Raw genomic sequence first — 13,065 nt, 5'->3', positions numbered from 1 at the left:
TTTCTGAGATACTTTCTCTTTATTACTGAACATGAGAATTTTTTCTTGTTGCTGAGGGTTTTCTGTCAAGTACTTAATAATCTGTTAGCAAACACTCAGACATTTTTGAAGCTCTCATTAATGACAGGAGAGATTGTTTTATAATGCACGTAAATCCTATCTTTTCCCCTGGTGTAAGCTTGACGAAAACATTTTTCTTGGAAACGTTGCCAAAGTGAAACACATTTGTAAGTGCAACAGATAGAAACTGGGGAGTAGTGACTTGATAGTTAATGTTTAGCAAGTTTTGAATTACTATTCCCGATCAGAAGCAGGTTCCCATAGATTTGAGTAAGTGGTTTAAATTATTGAGAATTCTGAAAGAAATCTCATTGTCCCTGGGCCTGGTGGCTGTTTTACAGATGTGGATGAATGTCAGCCAAGCCGATGTCACCCAGACGCCTTCTGCTACAACACCCCAGGCTCCTTCACATGCCAGTGCAAACCCGGTTATCAGGGAGATGGCTTCCGTTGCGTGCCCGGAGGTAAGGTGGTGGGACATTTGGGAATTGGTAGCCCATTGCCCTATCCATGAATCCAGAGCATGTGACCCTGGGAGAGAAGGTGAGGTGGGAAAGTAGGAGGCTCCGTGGAGAGTTCTAAGGCTTGTTGAGGTGGGAGATCAGAGCATGGACTTCACTCTTTGAAATGGTAGAACATCAGGTGGGAACATTGCCTGTAATCCCAGTACTTTGGGAGGCCAAGGCGGGTGGGGAGGCCAAGGCGGGTGGGTCACCTGAGGTCAGGAGTTCGAGACCAGCCTGTCCAACATGGTAAAACCCCCTCTCTACTAAAAACGCAAAAATTAGTCAGTCGTGGTGGCTCATGCCTGTCATCCCAGCTACTCAGGAGGCTGAGGCATGAGAATCGCTAGAACCTCGGAGGTGGAGGTTTCAGTGAGGTAAGATAGTGCTACTGCACTCTAGCCTGGGTGACAGAGTCAGACTGCCTCAAAAAAAAAAAGAATATCATTGACACCTTAGACGGGAGTTAACCAATTTTATTATTTATTTTTCATTACTGCTGCTGTTGTTGGTCAGATGTATTCATGCCACTATAAATGTTTTCAATTAGAGATAAGTAGATATTTTCATCTGATCACTTTTTAAGCAGTTAAAAACTATTTAAATAGGTTGGACGCAGTGGCTCATGTCTGTAATCTCAGCACTTTGGGAGGCCAAGGCGGTGATCACAAGGTCAGGAGTTCAAGACCAGCCTGGCCAAGATGGTGAAACCCCATCTCTACTAAAAATACACAAATTAGCTGGGCATGGCGATCGGCACCTGTAATCCCAGCTACTCGGGAGGCTGAGGCAGGGAATTGCTTGAACCCGGGAGGCGGAGGTTGCAGTGAGCTGAGATCACGCCACTGCACTCCAGCCTGGGCAACAGAGCGAGACTATGTCTAAAAAAAAAAAAAAAAGGAAAACTGTTTAAGTAACCATCCCCTTCACTAGCCTGTGAGCCCACTGAGGACCTGTGAGCTCATGGAGGGTGGTGCATATACACTTTATATTTGTATGTTTCCAGCAGCCAGTGGAGAATTTGGTATATGGTGGGGCTCACAGCTATTTACAGCTGTTGAAGAAATAAATGAATGCACCAGTTCATTCCTACAACAGCATTTGAAAATATTTGTTTATCCTCACTCTCACTAAGACTAGTTTTTAGAATAGTTGTCAATCAAAAAGGAGAAAATATCAGATTAAGAGTTAAATTTTAATGTGTAATAGCACATGTTGTTAGTCTGAATTATTTTCTTCTGCTTAAAATAGGGGTTAGCAAACTACGGCCCATGGGCCAAATCTGGCTGTCTGGTTTTTGTAAATAAAGTTTTATTGGAACACAGCCATGCTTATGTATAGTCTGTGGCTGCTTTCATGTTACAAAAGCAGAGCAGAGTTCAGTAGTTGTGACAGAGACTGTAAGCCCTGCAAAGTATAAAAAGCATAAATAGGCTGGGCGCCCTGGGCTCTCACCTGTAATCCTAGCATTTTGGGAGGCCAAGGTGGACAGATTGCTTGAGTTCAGGAGTTTGAGAGACTGGCCTGGGCAACATAACGAGACCCTGTTTCTTTCTTTCTTTTTTTTTTTTTTGAGACGGAGTTTCGCTCTTGATACCCAGGCTGGAGTGCAATGGCACAATCTCGGCTCACCACAACCTCCGCCTCCTGGGTTCAGGCAATTCTCCTGCCTCAGCCTCCTGAGTAGCTGGGATTACAGGCACGCGCCACCATGCCCAGCTAATTTTTTGTATTAGTAGAGATGGGGTTTCACCATGTTGACCAGGATGGTCTCGATCTCTTGACCTTGTGATCCACCCGACTCGGCCTCCCAAAGTGCTGGGATTACACGCTTGAGCCACCGCGCCCGGCCACGAGACCCTGTTTCTACAAAAAATACAAAAATTAGCTGGGTGTCATGCGGCACACCTGTAGTCCCAGCTACTGGAGGGTCTGAGGTGGGAAGATTGCCTGAGCCAGGGAGATCGAGGCTGCAATGAGCCGAGATCACTCCACTACACCCCAGCCTGGGTGACAGAGTGACATCCTGTCTCAAAAAAAAAAAAAAAAAAAAATGTATAAACAGCCTGCTATGTGACTCTTGACAGGAACAGTTTGCTGTCTCTTGGCTTAGATAAACCCAGGCAAGGCAACCTTTTGTTCCTGAAATTATGGGAACAAATACCACTTCCCATAGATTTTAATGGGTAGGTTACATAGAGAAGAGTTTATGATTGTTTGAGTCAAGACATTCCAGCTACTATTAAAAATGACTAATATTCATTATTTCCTTAGACTTGCTTCACATCTCCAGCTTAAAGAGAAGCAGATGTTTCAAATTTTGGTTGTTTTTTTAACTTGACTCTTTGTCCCCTCTTGAAAGCTCTGTTGACTAAACAGAAACAGATCCAGACCTGTAGGCTGGGATCTAAAGATGGGACAAAGATAAAACCAATCAGGGCTGCTTGCCAGGATTGTTTATAGATTTGATTTTGTTCCCTTAAGAAGTTTAACATTTGGTTATATACCGGAGACAGCCTGCACTAGAAACGTGTAAGAATGTTCATTGCATATTGTTTGTAATAGAAAAAAATTGAAATGACTGCAAACAGGAGGAAGGAACAGATGACTTTTGATATAATCCATACAATGAAATAACAGAAAGCAGTTAAAATGAATGAACTAGAGTTCATGGGTAAGTCTCAAAAACATAATGTTGAGCAAAAGAAATTGTAAAAGGATATGTATAGCATGGCCCCATGTGTATAAAATATAAGCCTACGTGGAAAGAAACCTACATGTGTTATGTAATGTACACACATAAGAAAACTACAATCTGCATAGTGAATGAGAAATGAAAAGTTTAGGATAGAGGTTACATCTCTAATGGAAGAGAGGGAACTGGGATTGGGGAGGGATACATGGTGTGTCTTTGTCTGTTTAGGGCTGCTATGGCAAAATACCATAGCAATACCTCAAGACTGAGGGTTTATAAACAACAGAAACTTTTTTCTCAGAGTTCTGAAGGCTGGAAAGTCCAAGATCAACGTGCTGACAAGTTGAGTGTCTGGTGAAGGCTCACTTCCTGGTTCACAGCCAGACATCTTTCTGCAGTGTCCTTACATGGTAGAAAGGGCAAGGGCCTCTTTGGGGACTCTATTATAAGGGCACCACTAATGCCATTCATGAGGGCCCCCTTCATGACCTAGTCACCTCCCGGTGCCTCACCCCCTAATGCCATCACCTTGGGAGTTAGGATTTCAGCATATGAATTTGGGAGGGACATAAACATTCAGACTGCAGCACAAGGGTTACATTTGTGTTTCTATTGTTTTATATTCCAGTCGGAATATGAATACAGAGATTTTCATCATATTTTTCTAAATTGTGTATGACTAAAATACTTTATGAAGGCTGGGCGTGGTGGCTCATGCCTGTAATCCCAGCACTTTGGGAGGCTGAGGCAGATGGATCACCTGAGGTCAGGAGTTTGAGACCAGCCTGGTCAATGTGGTGAAACCCTGGCTCTATTAAAAATACAAAAATTAGCTAGGCATGGTGGCGTGTGCCTGTAATTCCAGCTACTTGGGAGGCTGAGGCAGGAGAATAGCTTGAGCCCAGGAGTGGGAGGTTGTGGTGAGCCAAGATCGCACCACTGCACTCCAGCCTGGGTGACAGAGCGAGACTCTATCTCTAAATAAATAAATAAAATACTTTATGAAACATTACATAGAGAAAAGTAATGTGTAGTATCATCTGGACTCCTGGTACCTATCACAGTGAAGGACAGGGATCAAACAGAACTTATTTGGTACTTACTGTATACAGAGGGGGCTTGTTTCCAAAAGAAAACTAAACTGGCTTTGAAGGTGAGCCAGTTAAGATCACGGCTACTGCAGTGTCAGCGGATGACAGGCAAAGTACAAGAAACTGCGATTTGTTCCCCTCTGTCTTCTGCACGCTGCTCCACACCCCATGTATGGATTTAAAGTCAGTTTGGTGGCTCACTGTTCTCACTTTCTTTTAAATGGAATGCGTGAGATAGAAAACAACAATTTAGAGAATATCAGAGTGTGGCGCGTAGATGTAGCAGGAGTGAGTATTGTTTCATGAAGCAATAGTTGTATGCATATTTGTGTATGTGCATGGATGAGTGCATGCCAGCATGTGTGCATATGTGTGCATGTGTGTGCATAAGTGTGTGCGTGTGTGCACATGTATGCGTGTCTAAGTGTGCATGTGTACGTGTGCACGTGTGTGCATGCTCATGTGTGTGTGCTTGTGTGTGTGCGTGTCTAAGTGTGCACGGGCTGCTGTACTCGGCTGCTGAGTAAAATGTGTTTCTTTCTGTGGGTCATGGTTAGAAAGTTAGAAAGCCACCATATTAGTTCTCTATTGTTGCATAACAAATTGTTCCCAAAGTTAGCCACTTAAAACAATAAACATTTATTTTCTCACAGTTTCTGTGGGTCAGGAGTTGAGGAGCAGCTTTCCTGGGTGGTCCCTGGGTCCAGGGACTCTCATGAGGTTGTTGTTGAGACATCAGCCAGGGCTGTGGTCTCCTGTGACGGCAAAGGAGCCCCGTTCAAGGACCCGCGTGGTTATCAGCAGGCCTCAGTTCCTCGCAACATGGGTCTCTCTACAGGGATGGCTAAGTATCTAACAGCTGGCTCCCTCCAGACCAAGCTGAGAGAGAGAAAGAGACAGAGAGACACAGAGACAGACAGGCCAAGATGGAAGCCACAGTGTTGTTGTTGTTTTTGAGATGGAGTCTCACTCTCTTCCCCAGGCGGGAGTGCAATGGCGCGATCTCTGCTCACTGCAACCTCCACCTCCCAGGTTCAAGCAATTCTCCTGCCTCAGCCTCCTGAGTAGCTGGGACTACAGGAACGTGCCATCGCGCCCAGCTAATGTTTGTATTTTTAGTAGAGACTGGGTTTCACCATGTTGGCCAGGCTGGTCTCGAACTCCCAACCTTGTGATCTGCCTGCCTCGGCCTCCCAAAGTGCTGGGATTACAGGTGGGAGCCACTATGCCCAGCACCACAGTCTTTTATAAACAAATCTTGGAAGTGACAAGAAGTATCGCTCTGTTGATCTTATCAGTCTCAGGCCTTCTCTCTTGCAGTGTCATAGGGGTCTGCCCAAGCATGGAAGACCAGGTTGTGGGAAGAATGAGGGCCATCTTGGAGGCCGGCCACCACAGCCACTGACCCTGACTTTGCCTGGACAGCATCTGAGGAAATGTAACTGGCTAAGTTTTTGCAACCTAGGGCAGTTTATTAGAAGATCTAAGAGAGGCATAAAGTGTCTTGGGCTAGTAATGTAAAACCTGGTCCTTAAGGGCAAACACCAAGCCTGCAGACGTTGGGTCCCTTCGCCATACCCTTGGCACCGGTTTTGTTTACCAGCATTCTGCATCTGGATCTGGCAGCACACATCTGAGGCAGGAAGAAAATGAGAGTTCAGGAAGCACGGCTGCAAGGAAAGATGAGAACACGTAGGATGATACGGCTCAAAGGACAGAAAGCTGAGGAACAACATTAGCTGTTGTATGCTTTTTGTGTGTTAGGCTTGTGTTGTTTATGTTATAGTTTACATTGTTTCGAGCAAACCCTGGGTGTGAAAACTGGAATTTCCGAATTAGAGCTGGACAAATAAGGAACATGAGGCATGAATAATTTCTTAGTTTATAAAAAAAGGTTTATTGAATCTTTTCTTTTTTTTGAGACAGAGTCTCGCTCTGTCGCCAGGCTGGAGTGCAATAGCGCAATCTTGGCTCACTGCAAACTCCGCCTCCCTGGTTCAAGCGATTCCCCTGCCTCGGCCTCCTGCGTAGCTGGGATTACAGGTGTGCACCACCATGCCTGGCTCATTTTTTGTAGCGACGGGGTTTCACCATGTTGGCCAGGTTGGTCTTGATTTCCTGACCTCATGTTCTGCCCGCCTCAGCCTCCCAGAGTGCTGGGATTACAATCATGAGCCACTGCGCCCAGCCATATCTTTATTTTTTTTTAAGAGACAAGACCTTGCTCTGTCACCTAGGCTGCAGTGCAGTGGTACAGTCATAGCTCACTGCAGCCTTGACCTTTTGGGCTCAAGTGATCCTCCCGCCTCAGCCTCCTGAGTAGCTGGAACTACAGGTGTGTGCCACCATGTCCAGCTAACTTCGTTTTATTTTGTCTGGAGACAGGGTCTCACTATGCCCAGGCTGATCTTGAACTCGTGGCCTCAAGTGATCCTCCCACTTTGGCCTCCCAAGGTGATGATTATAGATGTGAGCCACTGTGCCCAGCCAAATTCTTTATATAAAAGAAGTTTCTATAGCAGTTTTTCTCAAAATTGAGTTATATATGTATATAGATATGCATATTTCTATATGTAGTTATATATATAGACATATAGATGTATGTCTATACATAGAGATATACATATATCTATTTATGTCTATATCTATATATATACATATCTATATATAAAATGTATATAGATACACATATATCTATATATAACCTCATGTGTATCTATATACATAAATAACTATATATAGTTATACATATCTATTTGATATTAGATATCTCCATATATGTGTCTTCACTAAAGATTGCCTCCCCAAAATCATACGAATCGATATCTACAAACAGTAGTTTAAAAAAGTGAAATTTTTATCTAATGGAAGGGATAATAATAAAGTAATACTAGCTAATACTTATATAGCACATAATTTTTGCCCAGTATTATTTTAAAAATAGCAAAATATAAGGTAAATCAGAAGACATCTTTTTTAGTAGCTGAAATTTTATGTGAAAGTGTATGGCATATGGGTCATTTTGCAATCAGAAAAGAACATGGCAGTTGATTCGAATATCTTGAGAGTTGTATCTTTCAAAATTATGATCGTGTGTTCTTTATGCTTTCCAAAAGCGGTCATGTAGGTTCTTGTGTTTAGACTGCTAGTAAATAAGTAAGTATGCTTTCAGCAGAGCAAAACACTCTTGCATCTTCAAAAAAAAAAAGTATTACAATTTGCTTTTGTGATTTCCTGACTCTGTCCCTGTCCCCTGCCTATATCTGGGCCTTCTCTTTCCTGGTCTCTATTGTCCCATCCTGCTTAAGTTTTTTTTTTTTTGTTTGTTTGTTTGTTTGAGACAGAGTCTGGCTCTGTCACCCAGGCCAGAGTGAGGTGGCGCAATCTCGGCTCTCTGCAACCTCCACCTCCCAGGTTCAAGCGATTCTCCTGCCTCAGCCTCCCGAGTAGCTGTGTCTGCAGGTGCATGCCACCACACCCAGCTAATTTTGTATTTTTAGTAGAGACAGGGTTTCACCATGCTGTCCAGGCTGGTCTTGAACTCTCAACATCACTGATTCGCCTGCCTCAGCCTCCCAAAGTGCTGGAATGGAATGCAAATCCAAGATCAAGAATGTACTTTCTTCTTACTTCTCCTTCTCGCTAACCGAAAAGTATCTGAGACAGGTGTCAATCAGTTTAACAGTTTATTTTGCCAAAGTTCAGGACATGCCTGTGACACAGCCTCAGGAGGTCCTGATGTCACTTGCCCAAAGTGGTCAGGCCACAACTTGGTTTTACGTATCTTAGGGAGACATACGACATCAATCAGTACAGGTCAGATGTATATTGGTTTGGTCCAGAAAGGTGGGACAACGGGAAGCCGAGGGTAGGGTGGGGGCTTCCAGGTCATAGGTAGATTGCAAGATGTTCTGATTGGCAATTGGTTGAGTTTTTTTTTTAAAGACAGGGTTTCACCATGTTGGCCAGGCTGGTCTTGAACTCCTGACCTCAGGTGATCCACCTGCCTCGGCCTCCCAAAGCACTGAGATTACAGGCGTGAGCCACCACACCCGGCAAAGACCTGGAGCCAATAGAAAGGAATGTCTGGGTTATGTATGATAAGGGGTTGTGGAGACCAAGGTTTAATCGTACAGATGAAGCCTCCAGGTAGCCGGCTTCAGAGAGAACACAGATTGTAGCTGTTTCTTACCAGACTTAAAGAGTCTGTTTTGTTAGGTTTTTTTGTGTTTTTTTTTTTGAGACAGAGTGTTGCTCTGTTGCCCAGGCTGGAGTGTAGTGGCCTGATCTTGGCTCACTGCAACCTCCTCCTCCTGGGTTCAAGTGATTCTCGTGCCTCAGCCTCCAAAGTAGTTAGGATTACAGGTGCCTGCCATCATGCCTGGGTAATTTTTGTATTTTTAGTAGAGATGGGGTCTCACCATGTTGGCCAGGCTTGTCTTGAATTCCAGACCTCAAGTAATCTGTCTGCCTCAGCCTCCCACAGTTCTGGGATTACAGGTGTGAGCAACCGCGCCTGGCCTGTTCTTTCAGTCTTAAGGTCCATGTTGGTGTGAATGGTAATGAGACATGCTCGACCTTCCCCTTCCCCTCATGGCCTGAAGTAGTTTCACAGGTTTACTTTGGAACGCCCTTGGCTGAGAGGAGGGGTCCATTCAGATGGTTGGAGGACTTGGAATTTTATTTTTGGTTTATATTTTATTTCATTTTCCTCTCATTCTCTTTGTCCCCCCACCTTGAGAAAAGTCACCCCAGACTTCCTGCCATTCCTCAGATAAGTATCAGGCCTTGAATGCTTTCTTCCCTAGCAGTTCGAACTAGATGAGTAAGAAGAAGCTTGTCTGAGTCATCAGTTTATCAACCAGAAATATGCCCAGGAAATGTGTCTTTAGCATCCCCACTACCCCTACCCCATCCACCAACCTTTAATGGAAAGTTTCCCATGGGGGCCTGGGGGCCTCAGCAGGGGAGCTCTCCCTAGAGCCCTGGCTGCTCCCACTGTCTGCCGGCCCAGGAAGTCCACCGAGGTCACAGCTTTCCATAAACACACTTGAGATTCTATTTCCTGAGTACAGCTGAGGTTCTCCCCTCCGTTTTACAAGGTCAAGATACAGCACTTCAAAGTTCCACTGTAAATTCTAGATCCCTTGAGATTTTGTATGTTGGCCAAATACCTTGGGTTGTTTTTGTTGTTGTTTTTTTTTGAGACGGAGTCTTGCACCATCGCCTGGGCTGGAGTGCAGTGGTGAGATCTTGGCTTACTGCAACCTCCACCTCCCAGGTTCAAGCAATTCTCCTGCCTCAGCTTCCTGAGTAGCTGGGACTACAGGCATCTGCCACCACACCCAGCTAATTTTTTGTATTTTTAGTAAAGATGGGGTTTCACTCCTGACCTTGGGATTCGCCCGCCTCGGCCTCCCAAAGTGCTGGGATTACAGGCGTGAGCCACCGCGCCTGGCGGCCAAATACTTTGTTAACATGACTCTGTCAGCCACATAAAGTGGAACAACCCCTACTGCCTGAAAAGTTCTGTTTGGCTGACGGCGCACAGAATACCAGTTTTGTTTTCTGACTGGACAAGCGCCACCATGTGCAGATGGGATTGGCAGGAGAATGGGTCTGTGGATGCACAGGTGACTTTGGTGAATGTGCTAAAGTAATGTGTGTACATAGCTGTTGTCATAAGAGGTTCCATGTGTGGGAACCGTCCTGAGCACTGGCAATGTGGATGCCAGATGCCAGAGAAACCCAGAGACCTAAGTTCTCATTTGAACTGAGCCGACAACCAGTGCTGTGGCCTGAAGGAGTTTCAACTTCTCTGAGTTTCAGTTTTCTCATGTGGTGTAAAAACTGCAGCTGCTTATCATGTAGGATTGCAATGAGAATAAAATGAAATGTATCTGTGAATGGAAACAGCTTATATGAAAACTCTAAAACCCTATGCCAATGTAGGATTTTGAGGTAGTAAACATGTTTTACATTCAAGAATGAACAAAACCAGAATTTTTTTTTTTTTTTTGACAGAGTTTTGCTCTTGTTGCCCAGGCTGGAGTGCAATGGCAAGATCTCAGCTCACTGCAACTTCTGCCTCCCGGGTTCAAGTGATTCTCCAGCCTCAGCCTCCTGAGTAGCTGGGATTACAGGCATCTGCCACCACGCCTGGCTACTTTTTGTATTTTTAGTAGAGACAGGGTTTCACCATGTTGGCCAGGCTGGTCTTGAACTCCTGACCTCAGGTGATCCGTCTGCCTCGGCCTCCCAAAGTGCTGGGATTACAGGCATGAGTCACCACACCCAGCCAGACATTTTTTATTCTAATCAGATGACTTGCTTATATCTTTGGTGCTTCCTACATCAATTTTTTTTTTTTTTAGTTAGCCTCTGGGACAAAAGAAAAGCACATATGGTTTTCTCTCTCCAGGTTCAACAAACACTTTTCTGGCATGCTAACTGCTTCTCACCAAGGGAGCAACCACGTTAAGCATGCCAGCGTGAGAACTGGTAACACAGACAGAGGCAACACACTCATGGAATGTCACTGTGTGTGCCTTGTGGCGATTCAGTCGCAAATGAACATCTGGGGGCAAAGCTCCAAATGCCTCTGTGTGCTTGTCTCGTCACTGACTCCTCAGACAGTCCCGTGAGCTCCGTTAGCACCGCCATACCCATTCCACAGCTGCAGGAGGCACAGCTGAGTCTGTATCATTGACACGTGCAAGGTGCACCAGGAGTAATGGAACTGAGGCCAGGTGTGTTGACTCATACCTGTAATCCCAGCATGTTGGGAGGCCGAGGCGGGTGGATCATCTGACGTCAGAGTTCAAGACCAACCTGGTCAACATAGTGAAACCTTGTCTCTACTAAAAATATACAAAATTAGCCGGGCATGGTGGTGGGCACCTGTAGTCTCAGCTACTCAGAAGGCTGAGACAGGAGAATCGCTCGAACCCAGGAGGTGGAGGCTACAGTGAGCCGAATGCCACTGCACTCCAGCCTGGGCAACAGAGCAAGACTCCATCTCAAAAAAAAAAAGTAGTAATGGAATTGAGAATCAAAAACATTCCCAGGTGCAAAATCCTGAGAAATAAATAATATTCTAGTCTATGTGATTACAGTATAATTTTTATTACTGACATTTTCGTATATATTAATGCACACATGTGAACATATATACAAATAAACACTTATTTCCCCTTAACATAACTAGTAATGCCTTAGAGCAAGAGTTGGCATCTACTCCCTATAGGCCAAATCTGGCCCACTGCTTGTTTTTGTAAATGAAGTTTTATTGGGACAGTCACACTCGTTCATTGATTATGAAACATGATTGCTTTCATGCTACAACCACAGAGTTGCATAGTTGTGACGCAGACCTCATGGCCCACAAAGCCTAAAATTCTTACTCTTTGCCTCTTAACAGAAAAAGTCAGTTGAGCCCTACCCTAGACCTATTCAACCACAATCTTCTACTCATCAAAAAAGGCACAGAAGAGGCGGGGCACAGTGACTCACAGCTGTAGTCCCAGCACTTTGGGAGGCCGAGGCAGGCAGATCACCTGAGGTCAGGAGTTCGAGACTAGCCTGACCAACATGGTGAAACCCTATCTGTACTAAAAATACAAAATTAGCCAGGCATGGTGACAGGTGCCAGTAATCCCAGGTACTCAGGACGCTGAGGCAGGAGAATCACTTGAACCTGAGAGGTGGAGGTTGTAGTGAACCGAGATCGTGCCACTTTACTCCAGCCTCGGCAACAAGAGCAAAACTCCAACTCAAAAAAAAAAAAAAAAAAAAGCACAGAAGACTAAGACAGGAAGATAACTTGAGCCCAGGATTTGGAGACTAGCCTGGGCAACATAGCAAGACCCTGACGCTTAAAAAAATACATAAAGTGGCCAGGCGTGGTGGCTCACACCTATAATCCCAGCATTTAGGGAGGTCAAGATGGGTGGATCACTTGAGCTCAGTAGTTTGAGACCAGTCTGGGCAACATAGTGAGACCCCATCTCTATTAAAAATACAAAAAATTAGCAAAGTGTGGCGATAAATGCCTGTAGTTCCACCAAGTCAGGAAACTGATGTGGAAGGATTGCTTGAGCCTGGGAGGTGAAGATTCCAATGAGCTGAGATTACTCCACTGCACTCCAGCCTGAGTGACAGATTGAAATCCTGTTTCAAAAAGAAAAAATAAAAAAATACATGAAGTGAACTGGACAGAATTAAAAAGAGAAATAAAAAATTATGTATCTTTTAGAAAAAGCACATAGGCATTCCTTGGCTCTCCGTGCACTGTGGACGATCTCTTCTGTGTATCTGCTGTACCCTGGGCTCCTGTCAAGGCAGTCACTCACTAAATTGTAAATGTGTGTTTACTTGTCGGCTTCCCTCCAGACTGTGAGCTCCCTGAGGGCAGGCGCTATGGGTTATTCCTGTGCGCATCTCCCGGCACAGTCAAGTTGGTACTTCTTGGTTTCGGGGGTTTTTGTTTTGTTTTGGGACAGGCTCTTGCTGTGTCACCCAGGCTAGACTGTAATAGTGTAAACATGGCTCACTGCAGCTTCAAACTCTTGGGCTCTAGAGATCCTCCTGCCTCAGCCTCCCAGGTAGCTCGGACCACAGGTGCATGCCACCACACTCAGCTAAGTTTTTGATTTTTTTGTAGAGATAGAGTATTGCTGTGTTGCCCAGGCTGGTCTTAAACTCCTGGACTCTAGTG

The 13,065-nt window shown here is 44.9% G+C and overlaps 1 protein-coding gene across 1 annotated transcript in view; it reads left to right on the top strand.

Annotated features, from left to right (window-relative positions):
• The window catches only part of NID1 (nidogen 1), an 85,337-nt gene that overhangs the window by 53,519 nt on the left and 18,753 nt on the right, over nt 1–13,065 (top strand). The window contains exon 12 of the mRNA XM_064383621.1: nt 402–524. Coding sequence (XP_064239691.1) covers nt 402–524 — 123 coding nt within the window. The remainder of the gene's footprint in view (nt 1–401; nt 525–13,065) is intronic.

Source organism: Aotus nancymaae, unplaced genomic scaffold (genome assembly GCF_030222135.1).
Source record: "Aotus nancymaae isolate 86718 unplaced genomic scaffold, 86718_ANA_hifiasm-v0.15.2.pri h1tg000032l_0, whole genome shotgun sequence".
NCBI classification, from domain to species: domain Eukaryota; kingdom Metazoa; phylum Chordata; class Mammalia; order Primates; family Aotidae; genus Aotus; species Aotus nancymaae.
The sequence above is the reverse complement of the archived record's forward strand: the minus strand, read 5'-3'. Positions and strand labels throughout refer to the sequence as shown.